Raw genomic sequence first — 20,964 nt, 5'->3', positions numbered from 1 at the left:
CTAGGAAGAGTCCTGGTGGTTCTGAACTCCTTCCATTTACGGATGATGGAGGCCACTGTGCTCATTGGGACCATCAAAGCAGCAGATATTTTTCTGTACCCTTTCCGAGATTTGTGCCTCGAGACAATCCTTGGACTTCATGCTTGGTTTGTGCTCTGACATGCACTGTCAAGTGTGGGACCTTATATAGACAGGTGTATACCTTTCAAAATCATGTCCAATCAACTGAATTTACCACAGTTGGACTCCAATTAAGCTGTATGAACATCTCAAGGATGATCAGTGGAAACAGGATACACCTGACCTCAATTTTGAGCTTCATGGCAAAGGCTGTGAATACGTACGTACATGTGATTTCTTAGTGGGGTTTTTTTAATAAAATTTACATAAATCTAAAAAAAAACTGTTTACACGTTGTCATTATGGGGTATTGTGTGTAGAATTTTGAGGACAAAAAAATAATTGATTCCATTTTGGAATAAGGCTGTAACATAAAATGTGGGAAAAGTGAATACATTCAAGAGGTTATACACATGAGAAAGTGTAGTAGAGAGAATATTGCATCTCCTATGCAACTGGATCAACTTGCCTCTTGGAATAAAGCTAGGGGGGCAATTATGCATATAAAAAGGGAGAAGGCTAGGAGGTGGCGCAGAGAACATATAGAGGGTAGTGAAATATAATCCATTGTCATTGAATAACATCTAAACAGTAAACTTTTAAGCAGATATAACAAAGCGAGGCCACAGAGAGAGAGATCACTCACGGATCGGTGAGATCTCCACCCGGGGGAGGGCCAGATTCCTCAAGATGATTAAGTCCTTGCACTCACAAATGTCATGGATGAGGACAGTTTTACCGTTCAGGTCAACTATAAGTTTGAAGCTAAACCCCCAGCGATACCCGATTCTCCTATAGCAAAGAGACCTGATCAAGAGTTCCTTGTCTTTGTAGCTTAGAAATCACGGACGTCGTCATGTGAAGGATCATTGTCCCTGGGTTTAGGCCGAAGAGCGCAGTATACCCTTTCCAGCAATAGCGTCCGGGATCTGAGATCAGGAAGAATGAGAGATTATTCAGATATGGTTCCAAGGCATCGGGGGCAACGTACTCCGGAATATTACAGATGCGTATTTTATTTCTGCGTTCTAGATTCTCCAAATTTTCGTTTGGAATGCAGTAATGATATGGTCCAGGTCCATGCCAGTTTCCTTCAAAGCTTTCTGGTTCTTGCGGCAAGGGTCGATATTTCAGTTTTGATGGAAGCGACCGTTTTGTCAAGCTTGGTTTTGAGAGAGTCCTTAAACTCTATAATAAGGGAGCAGAGGGCCAAGATATCCTCTTTGGTGGATGGAATAGGGGAGTGTGGGCTGTCTATTCATGGCAACCAGAGGAGGGGAGGGGGAGCCCCTGTGCTCGGAGAACTTTGTGCCCCTGGTGAAGTGTTACGAGATGTCACCTCCTCCTTACTTAGGAGTTTTGGCGGTAGACTTCTGCATATGTAAACTACCATAAATAGAAATCGCGGAAGAGAACAATGCCAGTAAATTAGATTGTGCAGGTGTGACAAGGTGCACACGTGAAGAGGAGATAATGGGGTCAGGGCACCCAGGGGGGCTTGCTCACAAGTGTGGCATAATATTAAGAGAGTTAGGCCAGCAGAATGGGTGGAAGGTAGGAGCATGGAGGGGGGTGAGGGGGGAGCACCACACTTTTTTGCAATTATGAGGGGGACCACTAGTGCTTGGAATATCCAGGCATAGTATAAAGTGGAGGTGTAGTGGAATTGGAATCAAAGGGGGCTGAGAGGAGGTGAATGTCCAACAAAGATAATGAAAATTCCCCCACTGCACCACAGAACTCACCACCACCGGTTCCTGTGCAAGGGAGTAGTTTCTCCTCTGGAAGCACTGCAACCACAGCACCGCAGTCTGTGGAAGCCTGCAGCCACAGTGTCCAGGGCCTAGACGGAATGGAGAGAGGTCTGGGGTGAATGAGGTGGGCAGGGAGAATTCCGGAACCCAGCCACACACTACCGCAGGTGAGCCACGTCACTGGAGGTTGCCTGGAAGCGGATGCTCCAGCGCCCAGAGAGTTATAGATACTTTGGTGAGTGGCATGGTGGGAGTGCTGGAACCGAAGACCAGGTTAACTGTGCCGACGCAGAGGATGGAGCAGCTCTCAGAGACTGCAGTCAAATTTAGTCTGGTGCTGCTGACAGCTGGGAAGGCTATAACCTGCAGGGACACTGGAGGTTTCCCCAGCTCTGCAGTTCATTCCCCGAATGCAGCAGATGTTAACAGGTGGGCCAAATCTGGTAAGGAGCTCGGGCAGTCGTATAAGAGGCTTCATTAGCAGGTATTTGCCGGGAGTCCAGGAAACCACATCCGCGCTGGTAGTTTGCTACGCCCCGCCCTCCTGTGCATATTTTAAAATGTGTCAGCCAGTACCTCTGTCCCAACTAGTAGATCTGTAAAACTTGCACTGTAATGAGTTCCTGAGGACTGGAAACACTGATATTGTAGATGAGTTAGCCTGATTCAAAGATGGACGTTAATGCAATAGCACTACTGTGAATTTATGCTAAGGCCGACTCCGATGGGCTGTCTACCGAGATGCCCCCTGGTTGCAACCGTAACTTATTTTATTTATTTATTTTTATTTATTAACAGTTTCTTATATAGCGCAGCATATTCCGCTGCACTTTACAATTGGCGTTCACTACAGTGTGCAAACGGTAGAACCAGTGAGTGCACACATCAGCCGCACAATCAGACAGAAAATGCTATGGTTGCTCAGAATGTCCAAGGGTACATGGCTGCTGGTGTCAGTGGAACTTTAACTTCCGACGCAGTCCCTGACACTGGCACACCCCCGGAATGCCTATCGAAATTGCATGGACCTCCAAGCAATTCCGATGTGTGTCCTCCTAGGGTAGCCATTGGGTGCTTGTGCCTCTGAATCAGGTCCTGTATGGCATGTTGCACTCTAGTCATGGGAATCCCATTGTAAACAAAAGATAAACAAAACCATAAAGATTGATGTTTGCAGGTCTGCATGCTAACTCATCTCATGGCAATGCTTTACTCAGACCACAAAGATACTCAAAGGTGTGGAAAACCTAACCTTGCTATTACGCTCTCAGCAAGACAGAATTTCAGTCCTATTACTAATTTCAAACATTAATGAGGCATTTAGGACCTAGGCCTGGACACTGTATTGATAGTGTACACTTTCTGAAAACACACACTTGCTCAATGCGGATGAATTTTACTTGGGTGTTTTAATTATATGGGGTGCACGTTATATGCACTTGGTGGGCAAAAAAATAAGCAATTTCCGTAATCTGTAAATGACCTTTATAGAGCAGTACACATCTATAAAATAAAGTTGTGTGTAAATAAAATAGTAATTAAAAACATGCAAGGAGAAAATAGGGTTTCCATGTTTTTTTGCTGTACCTAATACTCATATATACCTAATACTCAGATATACCAATCTCAATAATAGGTATATTTGTCTCCTACACCTATTTAGCCATAGTGTGTGTGGGAAAAACAAGAAGCACTCACTGTTTGAAGTGCATACCATGTCCCAAGAGGAAAATATCCATTGACTTCAGTTTTTCCTTGATCAAGTACAGGGGTAATCAGTAGACCATCCCCCCAAAGAAACTGGCGGTCAATTGTCCATGTGTTTGGATCAGTTGGGAACCTAAAGGAGAGAGACATCAGATCTTATTTGCAGACTCTCTCGATGTCAGAGAGCCACCCTGAAGAGTCTAGTAATCTCCCTGAGGCCTAAGCAGGTGAGTGCAACACAGGTGATTTGTGGCAAAGGAAAAATGCTGATTTAAAGAAGATGTGTGCTCCGTTACAGGGCATGGGTGCTGCATTGCAGGGGACGTGTGACAAATTGGATGAACTTGGTGGATGGGACAGAGTTAGAAGGGGGTCATTTAAGATACTACAAAATAGATGAATTCTGTATATTTGTACTGCACAGTCACAAGTATGGTAAAACATCTTGCACTAGTGGGTTCATGGCCTTAAGAGCAGATGTATTGGCCATTTGTGCAGGTTTTCTGTGACCATTGCAGACTTTTTTTTTCTTTAGGGTATTGCCGCATGATAATGCAGCCATACTACTCACAGACCCCTTTGTATACTTCATTTACTCCTTCAGCTTCATCATAACAACCCCCTTCAACATAATTACCCTGCAAACTCCCTCATCCCTCTAATAATTAACTCCCATATCGTCAACTATATTTATATACATTAACCCCCTAATTGTCTCCATCATTTACCTCATGATAAATATTAACACTTTCACCCTCATAATCACCCCCAAATTAAATCTGAGAGCGAGATGCTCTGTTGTGCTGTGGGTACCCTATGGTGACCACTGGGATGTTCTGGGTACCCTATGGCGACCACTGGGGCGCTTTATGCCAGGGGTTCCCAACCACGGTCATCAAGGCACACTAACAGTCCAGGTTTTAAGGATAGCCATACTTGAGCACAGGTGTCTTAATTAGTACCGCAGTTATTTTGATTTAACCATGTGTGCTTAAACATGGATATCACTAAAACCTGGACTGTTAGTGTGCCTTGAGGGCCGAGGTGGGAATCACTACTCTATGCACTTTATGGCAGTCACTGAGATGCTCAACAGTGTGTTAATTGTACACGGTAAATAAATAGTGGTATGAATTGATCTGACAATGGGGGGCCAAAAATGGTGTCTTGCCTGAGCCAATTGGGGTCTTAATCTGGCTCTGGATGGACAGAAGTACATTTTATAACATGCCTCTCAGATGTGGCAGTACACACCCTCTTCAGCACGGTGCACATTCAGATGTGTCCACATACAACTGTCCTCCGTGCGCTACACGTGGGAGCTTCGTGTGACTCGGCAGCGCAGAGCGTCTTTTCATGCGACTTTTTACCTTCAAATGTATGCGAATAGGTAGCACAAGCTTTTGCAGATTAAAATAATATGTAGCATGCCTGTGTTCTGTGTGCGACTGCAGTTGTATCTACTTGCGAAAAGCTACGTCACACACTGTAACATAGCATTTTGCATGCAGATACACCCACAGTTGCTCACAGAACATAGGCATGCTACATATTATTTTAATCAGCAGAAACTGCTTGTGCCATCTTTTCGCATTGCTGTGCAAATAAGACAGGATGGCGTGACTAGAAGCGCAAGGAGGCTAGATGTATAAGGACACATCTGTAGATGTTACTTTCACAATCTTTCTAAAAGGCTTTTCAAAAGTAGGCAAGTATGGGTTGGACCCTATATAGTACACTTAGCAGAGCAGACGCAGCCATAAAGTAGTACTTACTCTAGAAAGAGAGCACGAGCCACAGTCTCCCCTAGGTTGTGGGCTTTATAAAACAATGTGTACAGATATGGAAGCAGCGAGTATCGTATGTGCAATGCGTTCTTTATGGCGGTCTGAGCTTCCTTGCTGAAAACATATGGCTCCTGTGGCTGAAAGAGCAGTAAAATGGAACAACTACAACTGTTACATTTATACACATTCACCCTGAACAGGCTGCCAAATTATTTTCACTTTACAATTTTACTTATAGTAGAGCCTAAAAAATGGAAAATACAAAAAAATTCTAAAAAAAAACCCTTAAATTAAAAAAAAAACATTCACAGCATAGAAAAATAGATATAGTAATTACTCTTCAAATAAGGAGTAATTTTACACAAATACTGTCTATATCTCAATATATATATATATATATAGATCCAAGATTGAGCACTCACATCTCTTCATTTTCTTGCACATCGGTGGAGTGCACACCAGCTGTGTCTCCTAAGTCCGGGGTTCACCAGCAAAGATATATGTTAAGAAAGATGGCACTCACCAGTAGAATTGCAGCTTATTGGTGGATTGTATGGGGACTGTATTTGGTTGCCTCTTTGAAACTCAAGGCTTGATTGCTTGAAAAAGATCCGTTTGGGGACCGAAACGCCGCCTGTATGTAAGCCTACTGTCTACTTGACTAAAATAAGCTGCAATTCTACTGGTGAGTGCCATCTTTCTTGACATATATTTTATAATATATATATATATATATATATTTATTTATTTATTACAGTATTCAGAGACAGCACCCAGCTCTGCCCATGTCTCAGTGGCTCTGAATATCGGTCTTGGTTTGGTAGAGAAAAACATATATGTTACATAAAGAGATGCAGACCTGGTGCTTTCACCAGAAAACAGATGGTTGGAATGTGAGAATTTCTTTGGAAGAAGCAGCAATTGAAACATGTTCACACAAACCAGCTAACAAAATCCGTGAGCACAAAGTAAAATCTTGCAAAACAATGTAACTTCCAGAGTGGACCGTAATGGCCATTACATCGTCCCTCACCCGAGCATCCTGATTGTTATGGTTTCTCATAAATGGATAAAAAGCGCCAAGTTGACTCCATCGTACACACAGCTCCTCTGTGGTATTTCCGGCAAAGCCACAAATGTCGGCCCCCACCAGAGGGACACCATACAGGTTGAAAAGTAACATAGCTGGAATATAGGCAAAAGAACCAAGGAAATATCAAATGTACTGAAGGGAGAATGTGACATCAGCTCGTAGGTTAGATAGTAATGGTCAGTACATAACCTACCTGGCACTGAGTAGTACAGCTGTTCCCAAGTACTCTGCACATCACCTGTCCAGTGCCCAGCATAGTGGCCATGACTGGCAAATGTCGATCGAGATATAATAAAAGGACGCTTTTCCCGGATCTTCACCAAAGCACTAATAAAATGTGTAACAAATTTGAATGAAAGGAAGTCCTTAAAGACAAAAGATCTTATGTAAACAAGTACAGTTTTCAAGGATCTATTAAGAAAAATATCAACAAACATGGTATAACCTTGAGGCACGTTCTGATCAATAGGGATTTATATAGCAGCCTAATCTGTATTCCGTATGTCCACTGACCATACCCTTCTTCAATACTCTGTACTCACTTGAAGGATGCCATTGCCTCAGAGAGTCCATACAAGTTGTGAAGGTTGTAGTGTGAAGACACATACTGCTGACTAGAGGCACAGATGGTAGCATGTTGCAGCGAGCCTCCCATTACACCTGTTAGAAAAATGAAACAAATCAGATACTACCATTGTATTACACTTGTATCATACTGTGGAGAATAATGACATCTGAAGTTCTCTCAACTTGGCTGCACAACTATTTATTCTGCAAAGGGACTTGAATATTGTACTAGAATTGGTGGAGACTGAGCCCAGTCACTTTAATAAGACACATTTTGGGTCTTCCAGTTGCATTTCCCAAGAAAAGGCTGGTTCTAAAGTGGTAGCAGGTTGGTTTTTTGATGTAATGTATGTACAGCTACCTGCTCTGACAGCTCGCAGAGGCGTGTTCTGAGATTGCGGTGTAGGTTTACACCCTGAGGTGTGCTGGGTGGAACATTTCTCCGAATTTTTAATATGCCCCAGTGTTGCAGTTTGGCCACCCATAACTCTAATAGGAGCATCAGAAGGACAATGTGCCAGAATCTGAGACACAGATATACACTGTGGAACTCCCGCTCCAGGTATACATGCACACAGCACATTCTTCACTGTTACTACTCCTTATCTCAGTTACACAAGCTGCATGTAGGGATAGGATTTCACAGGTGCATCTGACTTTAAGTCATTTGAGAAATAAGTGACAATAGAAGCAGCCTCTAAATTCTCCGGTTAAGTCTGTACTTCCCGTGGGGTTATCAAAACTCACCAGGGACGTATGGGGGTTTTTCCAGTTTGTTGTCTGGGCAGTTATCTACTGAACCAAGGACAAAGTTGGATGGCTCGTTCATATCCTATCACAGAAGGAAAAAAAAGGAGCATTTTACAATATTGTATCATATAACTGTATCATATAACTGTATCATATAACTGAGGGTGAAAGTAAACAATTAGCTAGTAATCAATTCAGGTCACATTTTGTAAATGAAATGATAAAAGTGTCCTTCAGATGGACATGTGAAAGGTAGTGTTCTGCGCTGCATAGGAAACATAGCTTCACAGGTTGTCACAATTTTATTCCGATTACTCCTGAATCTGGCCACAGATGCCAATACAGTCTGTCTGAACGACATCTGAGAGATTACATTGACATGATAATCATCTTTAGCGGTTTTAGGTGCCACACACAACTAAATTTACAGCTAAATAAGTCTACAACGGCCTAGTTGTCTGCTAAAATGGTAGCGAGCATGGACATCTGTCCTTGGTTTAATTGTGACATTTTGTGTGGTCACCACTGTATACAATATGGCACATCTCTACGCATTTACAGTAAATATAACAAAAACCAGTACCACCCCAACTTTATCCTTCGCAAATAATTACATTACGTTATTGAAGCGCATAATCATTTCAGGGATAGATTGCTACACTTTAATGTATTTAAAAATGTTGATCATAATACACCATAGATGTCTCTATTGTAACGGTATAACAAAAGATGTAATATTAATGCAATATGCTTAATTAAATTTGGTCTTCAGTTCTTGCAGTCTTTCCATTAATTACTCTCATTTTTTAATGGGTTCAGAATAAAGGCCTGCGCCTTCTTATTAGGGCTGCCTAATTAATGAGACACATTAGTGAAGCCACTATCTTCATTGAAAATGAATTACTAATAAATGTTGATGTATGCAAATATAAGGGTAAGGCAAGTGATATACAGTGATAAACTACTTACTATCCACATGCCATCAAAAGGCACCTGCTCATAGAAACCCTTCACCATATCATACCACCAGCTGAATGTGTCAGGGTTTGTGAAGTCGGGGAACACAGTAAGACCTGGCCAAACCTGCACAACAGTGAATGAGAACATAACGGACAGACAAAGAGGAGACAATACATAGAACTATGAGCAGCATACATCTGTCCCATGACTCCTAAATCACTATGTAATGCAGGACATCACACAGCTGCATAAATTTACTAAAGTGCAGGTTTTTAGAAGTGGAGTTGTTGCCCATAGCAACCAATCAGATTCTACTTAACATATATCTAGCACCTTCTATAAGATAACAGCTAGATCTGATTGGTTACTATGGGCAACATCTCCACTTCTAAAAACTCACTGTAGTAAATATACCCCCTAAAAAAAATGTCCAACAGAGTGCATGGAGTTATACTTTTAATACGGTCGTTTTTGGTAGTGCAAAGCAATGATAATCCCTTATGAACACAGGTAATTGCAAATTTGGAAGCTTGTTTAATATGTTATTAAAAGGAGTGGGTAGACTGCTTAATGTCTGTATACATATTTCACCACTCATGGTGCACACATATAATCTAGTGGTCATTCTAGCACCCTGCACCTGTGCAGTTCCTCTTTCCTGCCTGTGGTGTCGCTCTCTGCCCTGGTGCTTCTAGCACACTCAGCTGATGCAGCAAACTGCCGAGATACAGACCAGAGTGTCTTCGAAGCACCAGAGAAGAGCGACACCCCAGACAGAAAAGAGGAAGGAACTACATGGGTTGTGACAGGTACAGGGTGCTATGAACACTATAATCCCATCAAGCAGAACAAGTATCAGTGGCAAAATATTGTGTTAACAAATAAGGTACTTATTCACAAAAGCAGTTTAAGGAATAAGACGATCGTGTACCTTGCCCACAAGAGGTTGGCCTGTCTCATTAGTAATGAAAACTCTTCTCTTCAGTCCATCATCATAAGGTGGGTAACATCCAGGGGGGCTGGAGCTGCTGATGGCTGGGTCCTGGAAAGTGTTATACTGTAATTCACTACTAAGCATTTTACCTTTAAATAAAAAAACAGCATTCCAAATAATACCCACCCGTTACCCCGGTTTTATATTAACCACCTTACCACAATCATGATGTATCTTAGACCTTGTGCATGGAATTCTTTAACCATCTCTGGATAATCTCCAAAACGTGTTTTGTCATAAGTAAAGTCTCGATATTCATCCATGTAGTCAATGTCATTCCACTGTACATCCTGAGGAGCCCCATATAAACATGTTAATGACTGAAGAAAACTCCTTTACCAGCAATCGATTTACAATGGGGCATTCTCAGCACTTACAGATAGATACATGTGTTTTAAATCTTTGAATATTGAGCAAACCAAGTCTGTCCCTCAGGGAAGTCTAAATGCCCCCATACACTAGCGACGGACTGTCACATTCCTGCGATCCAGAGACGCCGGGTTGCAGGATCGGTGAAATCCAACATATTCACTGATTTGCCGATCACAATCAGCAAATCAGTGAAATTTAACATGTGCAATTTCACAGATCCTCAGACGGCTCATGGAACATTGTTCGCCATCGGTCGGCATTTCCGACCAGCGTTCCGCGTTTCCGAGCTGATCACAGGATCACACAATATGTTGCCTGGTGTTTGGGGGCCTTTAGTGTTGGCTCATTAATGCAAACGAAAAAGCAGTCTAGGTTCTCTCATGGTAATATCCTAACCAGGAGAAATATCCTATTGGTGTCGATAAATTGTATAGGATATACTTTAGCAGCATCAAAAAGGTAGAAATGTGATACAGAAAATGTATATTAGGAATAAAAGGTTATGTTACAGATCAGCCATTCCTTACAAATGTTGTGGGGTGGGGAGGAGGAGGTGCTTAGGTTTAGGGCACCCCGGAGGGACTTGGGGTTAGGCACCCCCCGGGGAGGGTTAGGTGCCACCAGGGGGAGGTCAGGGTTAGGCATTCCCCCGGGAGGGTTAGGTTTAGGGTGTGGGGATTTAGGTTTAGGCAACCCTGTGAGGAGGTTAGGGTTAGGCACCCCTAAGGAAGTGTTAGGGAGGGAAAGAGAGTAGGGTTAGGTTACTTACGGGCCACTGTCGGGATTTCCTCCCTTCGGGCAGCCATCGGCATTTCAATCCCATACCCACAAAATTACATGTATGTATGTATGTATGTATGTATGTATTCCATAACTGGAATGTGCTAATGACAACAGATGTAGGACCTGTGATCAAATGTAAAATAAATTCCATTTCATGTTGCTCTCTTACCAAAGGTATACTGGCTTTACTCATATTCCTCACCACCTCCCGCGTAATATCAGAAGTGGAGTAACCCCAGCGGCATAAGTGGAAGCCCAGGCCCCAAAAGGGTGGCATGAAGGGAAGTCCTGCACAGGAAACAAATCATTGTTACACAGCTGAGGAATCAAGGAGTTCCCTTATTGTGATGGTCAGAAAGTATTACACAGATACAGAATTACAACACAGAAGAGAAAAGGAAATTTATTTCTTATCAAACTTAGGAATACTATCCTGCTTGTAGAAGTGTGATATTCAGACATGGGTGCAGGGAGGTAATTTTTGGGGGAGAAAAAAAAAAAATGTATCAATCTTGTAAAGATATACTCTCCTATCCCGTGTCTGATTGTACCCTACCCTTTAACAGATATATAAGGAGAGATTTACATAACATATTACACAAAGCAGACTTGGTGGAGTAAAACTGTGTAATCAGACACAGAGTTCCTCATGTACTAGGAGCAAAGCAAAAACAGGATCAAAAAAGGAGCAAGTTTACCCCTGGATAAACTATGTTGCAAGGTAAGAGGTGCAAATACATTTTTTCCATGCATGGTACGAGCTGCCACATGATTTTGCGCACAGTACACACACACACACACACACACACACACACACAAATACAGGGCAGCCTTGCTTTTGCATGGCAATTTAGAACTGAGCTAGGACACACAACTTCCCAATTCTAAATCTGTTTGCTCATTTTAAATTCCTCGTCCCTCCAGTGCTCCATGGTTTTGCTCCTTTTGAGCTTTGTCTCTGCCTCCACAATAGGCCCTGAATGTTCCAGTGGAGTTACTTCCATCATACCTCCCATTTATAAAGTGTTGTTCAAATCACCAAAGCCTGCACCAGCAGCAATATCAAAGTTGAAACTGGATTATCTGACCACTTACTTCGTACGAATCTGTTGATCTTAAAAGTAGTCAGTCACTCTTTTTAATGAATGGTCTTCCCCTGACACCCCACACCCACTTTTTACAGATACAAATACATTTGGAGTAATCACCCTATTCCAGCCACCAAAGTGTGTAGGGGGAAAACAAGCAACAAATAAATAAATGAAAGGTTATGTTCTATAGTTATGTATATAGTGCACAGTCTCATTTCCCATAATTCTCACCAATCACTTCCTGATACTGGCGGATCACAGCCTTAGGGTCTGGGCCAAGGAACATATAGAAGTCCAGGATTCCTCCTGTGGTTCTCCAGGTCAGGGCTGGAGCCGGCTGCAGAAGAACATCTACAGAAAAAACGAAAAGAAGAAAGATTGGAAAAACAAAAAAATTATAATGCCGATAGATATTACACAGTGCCCGATCACTCTTGTAGATTTATTTACTATCAGATCCACTACCTTAAATAACTGATCAGGAAGAAAATGTTCAAAATATGGTGTTACCTTCATTCATTTTTATTTGCAATACAATGGATAGCACAGGGGTGTGAGGTATATCGCAATAGGTGCTCAAAACTACACCAAAATATTGAATAGACTCCTTAGACAAAGAAATAAGAAAGTGTTGTTTTACTAAATTAAAAGAAATGAAAGCAGAAGCATTTATCATGATTTATAGAAAATTCTCTGGACAGATCGATTTCAAAAAGTCCGGCACTAATTATTAGCATAAATGCAGCATTTATGCACTGATAGGCGGTTAGATCAGAGCTTTTTATTTGGGCACTTGTTTTCATGGCACATTTTTGCACTTTTTTGACATACAATGTTGATTGCGAAAACATAAGTATTTGCTGCACTAACTGAGACTTTCTCATTGAAACTAAAAAAGTGTTGATATGGTTTACAAGGATTGGAAACAGAGTGTCTATTAAATGTATGTTAAATTGTTTCTATCTGCAGACTGTTGCAAGCATTAGAGTAGTGCTTCTTTACATATTACTGTCACTTGATATAGAACAACTGGGGTAGACAGGGAGGAAGGAGCATGTAGCAGCAAGTTAGGATGAGAGCTGGATGGCTGTGATGAAGTAGTGGGCCTTGAGAGCCCATTTGAAGGATTGTGGAGAATCTGATGGGGAGAGGAAGAGAATTCCAAAGGTGAGGAGCAGCACGGGCAAAATCTTGGGAGGCGGGAGTGGGAGGAAGTAATCAAGCAGTTGGCATGAGAGGCGGCGTGTATTTGTTGAACGAAGAGGGTGGACAGGAGAGTGAAGGGAGATTAGGTCAGATGTAAATGGGAGAGGAATGGGTGAGGGCTTTGTAAGCAAGCTTGACAACCTTGAATTGGGTTCTGAAAGGGAAGAGGAGCCAGAGGAGGGCTTGTAGGAGAGGGGAGGCAGATGTAGAGCGTTTTGAGAGGAAGATGAGCTGAGCAGCAGCATTAAGGACAGACTAAAGAGGAGAGAGATGGGAGTTGGGGAAGCCAGATAGGTTACAGTAGCCCAATCTGCAGATGACCAGTTAGTGTATGAGGGTTTTAGTATCATCCCAGGTGAGAAAGAGTCTGATCTTGGAAATATTTTTGAGATGGAAACGACAGGACTGCGACAGGTTCTGGATATGTGGTTTGAAGGAGAGGGAGGAGTCTAGGATAACTCCGACAGAGCATATTGGGGCTGGAGGAGATAGTTGTGCCATCAATTGATAAAGAAATAGTGGGAGGGTGGGAAGATGATCAGCTCAGTCTTATGCCATACACACTACAATTATCGGGGCGTTCCCCTTGATATTGGCGGATCGCCCCGAAAATTGGAGCGTGTGTGCGGACGACCGAGGGTTAAATATTGCTCGGTCGGGCATGCAGGATTGTCCAGCATGCCCGTCCGATGCGATATTTACCCGGTAACTGTCGGCCGCATCGGGCAGTGTATGCCCAGTGGGGCCGACAGACAGACATTTCCTGTGGACAGGGAAATGTCTCCTCCCCCGGGGGCGGAGCGCGGATGTCAGGCTGATACACTGTGAGATTTCTCTCACAGTGTATGCCGGCGACATCTGCGGCTGGCAGCCGGCCAGATAAAATGTCTGTCGGTCTGACAGACATTTTATCTGGCTGTGTATGCCCAGCATTAGACATATTAAGTTTAAGCAATCGCTGGGACATCCAGGAAGAGATAGCAGAGACACAGTTGGAAATATGAGAGAGGATAGAGGGGGAGAGGTCAGGGGTGGGAAAGGTAGATCTGAGTATCATCAGCATAAAGATAATAATGGAGGTCAAAGGAGCGGATGAGTTCACCTAGAGAGGACTATAGAGGGAGAATAGGAGGTCCAAGAACAGAACCTTGGGGAACACCAACTGTAAGAGGCTGGGGGGGAGGGGGGGGGAAGAGGAGTCATGAGAGGACACAGAAGGATCGGTCAGAGAGGTAGGACAGCCAGGAGGGGGCAGTGTCACGTAGACCAAGGGAGTGATGGATTTGCAGCAGGAGAGGGTGGTCCACAGTGTCGAAAGCAACAGAGAAGTCAAGGTGAATGAGCAGAGAATAGTGGCCCTGGGATTTGGCAGCAAGGTGGTCATTGCTGACTTTCGGTAGGGCAGTTCCTGTGGAGTGGAGAGAATGGAAGCCAGACTGAAAAGGGTCAAGGAGGGAGTGGGAGGAAAGAAAGGCGGTTGTAAACAATACACTCAAGGAGTTTGGAGGCAAAAAGGAGGAGAGAGATGGGTCGGTAGTTGGAGAGAGTTAGGATCAAGGGTAGGTTTTTTAAGAATAGGGGAGACAAGGACATGTTTGAATGCAGAAGGGACAGTCCCAGATGAGAGACTGAGGAGGTGGGGCAATATGGAAACAGGCAGAAGGAGAGAGGTAGCGGAGGAGACGTGAAGGGATAGGGTCAAAGGGGGGGAGGGAGGCCTGGATGAGGGCCAAGACTTCCTCTCCAGATACAGGGGAGAAGGATGTCAGAGTCTATAAAATTAATGGGGAGGGGTAATCCAGGAAATTGGAGTAATCCGAAATACCACAACAGTGAGTGAAGACCAGTTCAAGAGAATGCCCACTCACACGGGAGGATGAGGAGGTCCATTGGGAGAGACCAAATGAAGATGTGAGGGTAAAGAGTTTGGAGGCAGAGGATTCTGTGGGGATATCAATTGAGATATTGAAGTCACCTAGGATAATGGAGGGAAGGTCTGAGGAGAGAAAGTGAGGGAGCCAGGAAGCAAAATTGTCAAGGAACTTGGGGCCTGATTCAGAGCCGGACGCTCTGACAAGAGCGCTCGCTCTGAATCAGGGCCCTCCTACCTAATATTGGAGCGGCCTCCTGGCCGCTCGCATAGCTGTGGGTGATCACCCACAGCTTATGCGAGCGGCCAAAAAGATGGTCGCGATGGTCAAGACCATCGGGCTTGCGACAAGACCCTGCGGTAGGGTCTCGCTGCCGCAAGCCCAGGAGTGCTTTTGGCTCTATCAGTGATGTCAGTGGGGCCGGCCCCAGACGGTAGGCGTTCCCATGGGGACGGCTTGGCCGTCGATATTTCGGGTCTCGCGCATGCGCAAGACGGGGCTCCCTCAGTGCTCGCGAGCAGGTCTGAATCAGGCCCTTGGAGGGAGGGCCAGGGGGACGGTAAATGACAGCTACTCGCAGGTGTACTGGTTGGAAGAGGCATATAGCATGAACCTCAAATGTAAAGAAAGTAAGGGATGGTTCAGAGGGTAAGAGTTGGTAGGAGTAACCTGGAGATGGAAGTTTACCCCCAAACCTGGAGTAAGTTGGAAACAGACAGGTGGCGTAGTGTGTAGGAGTAGTACAAAAAGCAGCCAGTTTCAGGCAGGAGGGTGCGCTATCCATGGATAGCTAGAATAATGGTGACTGTCAGAAGGGGAGCCTTAGCAGTGCAAGGACTGGACTATGGGCCTGATTTGGTGGAGGACGCAGGAGAAGAAACCACTCAGATTCCAATGATCGGGAATCTGTGCATGTGCCGGACCTATACTACGCAAGTGCAGTACAGGTCTGCGACTTTGCACGGAGTTCGGAAGCAAATTGTCAGTGATTGACTGTCTGCTGCCATTTTGGGGTGGGGGTGGCGTAGGCCTCAATTTCCCAAAATGGAGGTGTGTCACCTCCATTGGGATGGAGTGATGAGGCCAAGATCTCTGTCGGCTGATGGACCTTTCCTGGCCTCTTTTGTGCATCTGCAGTAGCCGACCTGAGTGACCCCATGGGCCAATGAGCTGGCCAATGAACACGAAGATGATCCGATGTTACATTGTACAATGCAACTCGGATCAGTAATGCATGGAGGAGAAGTGGTGCCTCCTACTGCATTACCATATTAGTGCTATCGCAGCTACTACCATGATAGCAATTGCGATAGCAACTGCCTCCTCTGCTGAATCAGGCCCTATAAATGTTGTTGCTAAAGAGAAGTTTTTTGGTTCTTTGGAAATAGTGAACTGTACTTGTGGTGTTAAAAACTTAGCTAAAGCTTATTAAAGCTCATTTATGTTGCGAGAAATATGAGTTTATTGAATTTTGTTAATTTTTTGTAACTAAACACGATCACTAACAACTGACTGGTGCCTCTGAGCAATTACCATTATAAAAAAAAACATATATAATTATTTTTTCAATGTCTGATATATATGTGTAATTACCTCGCAAAAAGCCCAAATCATACACAACATAGATTATTTCATTTAATTTTTTTTATTCATAGTGTAGGAGACAATGTGTCTGGAAGCACTAATTATGAACCAGTAGGGTATTGACATACAGGAAGAACACTTACCCATGGCATTACTGTTGAGCAAGAACACTCCATGAGCTGAACCACCTTTTTCCAAAGCCAGGTAGAATGGATGAGAACCATAGAGGTTTGCATTTTTCTAGAACAGTAAGCAGGTAGATGGCAATACTAGCATTAAACAGAGCAGAAACATTGATGTCACTGTAATATAACCATGCCTCACTGAGTCATTGGGGTCTATTTACTAATCCTTGGATGGAGCTAAAATACCAGACAACCAGCTCCTAACTGTCATTTTTCAAACACAGCCTGTGACATGGCAGTTAGGAGCTGATTGGTTGGAACTTTATCTCCATCCAAGCCTTAGTAAATAGACCCTATTGACCCTCGTCTCACTACACTGCTGTGCATTGATTGAGTGCAGCAAAAATGTTCAAAAGCTTTTTCCCACCACTTCTCATATGTTCCTGCCACCAAAATTAAGATTTTTTTTTATTATTCAAAGAAAGGAGAATCATCTATACAAGATACTGTCCACTGAGAAACCTTAAGGCAGAGTCATCCCAACACGGAGGGCATTTGGGACAAATAGTTCCCCCACTAAAAGGAGTAATCTGGGCCAAGAAAGGAGCACTGGCCTCAATAAATAAATATTATGGATTATATCTGAGACAATAGTTCTGACAGGCGACCTAAATCTACTTATGTCCTTATAACATGCAATGTCATCTCTGGGGTTCTAAGTTCTGATTCTAGCTGGTATCCTATCAGATTGCCAAATACCCAATCTCCTGCAGGATTAGACAGAAAGACCCTCCGGCCTCAGCAAATGCTCGCCATTGAATACTGCCAGGACTTAACACCATAGTGCTCATCAATGAGCAGCGTCACGATCACACTTGCCTCACAATGCTGCTTTTCACAGGGACGTCACATTTAATAAAGTAAGCGTTTGGATTTGGAGTTAAACACAGAATTTAGTACAGTAACTGCAATGTAATATACTACTGTAAGTGTATAGACTTTTTACATGTTTCTTCTGAGCAATGCTTTGCCAGCATTCTTTTCTAGTTGCATATAGATCAATTGTGCTGTAATCTATGGTCCACGGTATACTGAAAAACCACACATTTATTGTATTACATGGCATAATTCTAAGTTTCAAATTTTGATCCAATATAGAGAAAAGTAAAATGATATACTGTATTATTCAATTAGAGACTAACATAGGATGGTGTATTACTTCATTATAAGAAAATAGCAGAATCATAATTTTCACAGATCTGAAAATAACTATGGATTCATCATGGGAAAGTCAATAGTTAACTGCATATTATAGTTAAGGCTAACCTGTGGCAAGGAGTGGCTCTAATTCTATATAATTCACTGTCATTTTCATAACACTGAATTTGGATCTTATCTAAGTGTTTGTTGATTTATTAAACAGGTAAGTAAATAATAATAGGTGTGCCCACTTTTGTCTTCCTACAGTAATAGTGAGCCTCGGTTTCCTTACCTGTGGTGTGAGGTCTCTGTTCCAGAATGTGAGCCGGTTCCAATTTAGGTCTAGGTTAAGGGAGGTGAGATGCTCCCCCAGACCATACAAATACCGGGAGGGCAGAGAAGTGGAAATCTGTATGAACTGATCTGCAAATAGCAATGGAGCCAGGGCAGTGTTCATCCTGTAATGAGGAGAAGTCAACCTCAAATATGGGGCTGATAAAAAGAGCAAACCATTGTTCCCAAGGGTCCTTTATATAAAAATAATTGAGCTTTAGTGCAATACATAGAATACACCCTAAACCCCTCATGTCTGAAACAGAATGTGAGCAGATATAAAATGACACAAGGTAGCTGGGCAATTGTGTTATATGGGGTAAACACATCCTAGAAAAATTGTGAAATCATGTGCCTTTGTGATGCAGGGTACACAATAGTCGATATATTGCTCGTAGTATCGACAAGCGATATATCGCAAATGCATCAGCGGTTGTGTACACTAGATATGTCTGTAAATGACTTAGTCCACAGACATATCAGGTCAGCCCTGCAGCACAGCACATCTGCCGGTGTGTATGGGCGACCTGCCAACCGCCTGTACACTTGCTGCAGGGACCGCCAACACGGCCATCTCAACTGGGCGGGCAAATTTAAAATGCCCATCCAGTTGTGATGTCAGTCCAGACATATTGAGTGGCCAATTGGTAAGTGTATATAGCTTACCAAGGCTGCTCTGATGGCAGTATGTACCAGCATTAGTGGCTAAAATAGGCAGACTGTAATAAGTCTGTGTGTAAGAAAATAGCTTCCCACTCAACTAATCTGTTGTGAGAAGACTCTGAGACTTTCACATATTTAGAGTTGTGACTTATTAGTATTATTTTGAATTTGGGGGATCTGCAATAGGCACTTATAAAGACCTTTGGCATGTAAATTAGATTCATTTAGTAAACTGGCTGCTCCAACTACAGAAGAAATTATGTTCTCAAAACGTTTGACTAGTCAAGTTTACATTACCATTTGAGGATTCAATAGATCCTGGAAACACACATTTTAAGAAACTCAATGTGTAAAGGAGAACACAATGGTGGCATTTCAATTATCTGTGATGTGTGGATGCGCAAATCATGGAAGAGCAACATCGCTCATTTTACTGCGCACCCCTAAGGGGGAGGTAAACTGAGTGGCATTGCAGTCGCAATGTGCCGTCATTATGAGTGTTCCTACAGGATGTAGTTACTATTCCAGCAGTTGGGATGCAGGCGCTCAGAGAACCGGTGCCGCAATCACGACAGAAGTTGGAATCCCGGCGCCAGAATCCCGTCTGCCAGCATCCCAACGGCAAGTATTAGGGTCAGGTTTAGGGGTTAGGCACTAGAGGGAGGGGAAGGAACAGGCTGCAGGGGGTGGGAGGGTTAGGGATAGGCTGCGGGAGGGGTGGGTTAGGAGAAGGGATAGTGGTTACTTACATTCAGGCGTCTGTATTCTGACTGTCGGGATGCCGCTGTCTGTATTCTGACCGCCGTGATCTCGGATCTAACCCTTTCCTACACTGTTCTGGCAGCACAATGTATTTGTTCCCAATAAGTTTATTACAGGTGTTATAGTACATTGCATTAGTGTATGGCAATAATCACCATAAGCACTCACAGGATCTGTAAACTGGACTTTCTTCTGACCAGTATACTGAATGGCTCTGCAGTAGTCTGGACATCATAGAGTGCATTGGATGCCTTTCCCTTGGTACAAGGTGTGTCTATTGGAACCTCATAGCGTTTCTGAGCAGGGTCCTTTATCTACAAATGGATATGAAGGAACAAAATATAAATATTATAACATAATGTAAAAGATAAACACATTGAAAATGTCAAAAACCATCCCCACTCCATTTAAATAGGGGAGCACCACCACAGTATCCTGTATATGCTCCATCTATCTATTGCTAAGCCAATTGCAGCAGGAGGTTATGAGAATATGGGCAGAACAGATATTAGACAATGGAGCATTGGTTGCCGGGATCAGGACCCAGCATGTTGCCTTAGTCATGCGTTAGTATAGGACTGCGGCAGCCAGTTACTCTAGCAAATATGTGAAGTTCCAAACACATTTCTATTGCCACCCATTAACGTTAGTGCAGCAATTAAAGTTTGGAATATGTTATTATTCTGTTAAAATATATATTTAGATGCTTTAGCTGTGAGGCCAAACAGGTCAATGAATTAGGAAGGAAGGAAGAAACTAAACTACAAACTGCTGGTGGAAAGATAATCTATTGTATATGTGATAAACCAATCATGATGATTACTCATTGCTTCTACCCATTAAAACAGGATTTTGGTACTTACCGATAAATCCCTTTCTACGATTCCACAGGGGACACTGGAGGACTTCAAGACAGTGGGGTATAGACGGTGCTGAGTGGAGCTAGGCACTTTAAATTTAAATGAAGTGTGACTAGCTCCTCCCCTCTATACCCCCCTATAGGCCAGTATTAGAACCGTGCCCGAGGGGAGCAGAGAAAAAATATTGACAGAAGAGGAGGAGGCGAAAGTACACAACAACTGAAAGGTGAAAAGAAAGTAACATAGAATGAAACAAGAGACGACAAACATGTCTCTAACATTCATAACATCACCCTAGACAAACATGTCGCCAACAGGCATAACAGGTGTGGCAGGAAGAACAGTGCAGGGTGGGCGTCCAGTGTCCCCTGTGGAATCGGAG

General features: G+C 43.2%; 1 protein-coding gene across 2 annotated transcripts in view; it reads right to left on the bottom strand.

The window, feature by feature from the left end:
* Positions 1 to 20,964, bottom strand: part of GAA (alpha glucosidase) — a 61,529-nt gene that overhangs the window by 23,027 nt on the left and 17,538 nt on the right. Inside the window, exons 3-16 of one of the 2 annotated variants that reach the window (XM_088482651.1) lie at positions 19,891 to 20,036; positions 18,257 to 18,422; positions 16,783 to 16,879; positions 12,210 to 12,329; positions 11,057 to 11,175; positions 9,891 to 10,022; positions 9,670 to 9,780; positions 8,748 to 8,861; positions 7,776 to 7,860; positions 7,004 to 7,121; positions 6,655 to 6,788; positions 6,402 to 6,553; positions 5,357 to 5,505; positions 3,573 to 3,714 (exon numbers count right to left, since the gene is read on the bottom strand). In XM_088482651.1, coding sequence (XP_088338777.1) covers positions 3,573 to 3,714; positions 5,357 to 5,505; positions 6,402 to 6,553; positions 6,655 to 6,788; positions 7,004 to 7,121; positions 7,776 to 7,860; positions 8,748 to 8,861; positions 9,670 to 9,780; positions 9,891 to 10,022; positions 11,057 to 11,175; positions 12,210 to 12,329; positions 16,783 to 16,879; positions 18,257 to 18,422; positions 19,891 to 20,036 — 1,785 coding nt within the window. The remainder of the gene's footprint in view (positions 1 to 3,572; positions 3,715 to 5,356; positions 5,506 to 6,401; positions 6,554 to 6,654; positions 6,789 to 7,003; positions 7,122 to 7,775; positions 7,861 to 8,747; positions 8,862 to 9,669; positions 9,781 to 9,890; positions 10,023 to 11,056; positions 11,176 to 12,209; positions 12,330 to 16,782; positions 16,880 to 18,256; positions 18,423 to 19,890; positions 20,037 to 20,964) is intronic. The other variant, XM_088482652.1, reaches the window with a different exon arrangement.

The sequence above is a fragment of the Taudactylus pleione genome, unplaced genomic scaffold (assembly GCF_031769625.1).
Source record: "Taudactylus pleione unplaced genomic scaffold, aTauple2 ptg000290l, whole genome shotgun sequence".
Taxonomy (NCBI): domain Eukaryota; kingdom Metazoa; phylum Chordata; class Amphibia; order Anura; family Myobatrachidae; genus Taudactylus; species Taudactylus pleione.
The sequence above is the reverse complement of the archived record's forward strand: the minus strand, read 5'-3'. Positions and strand labels throughout refer to the sequence as shown.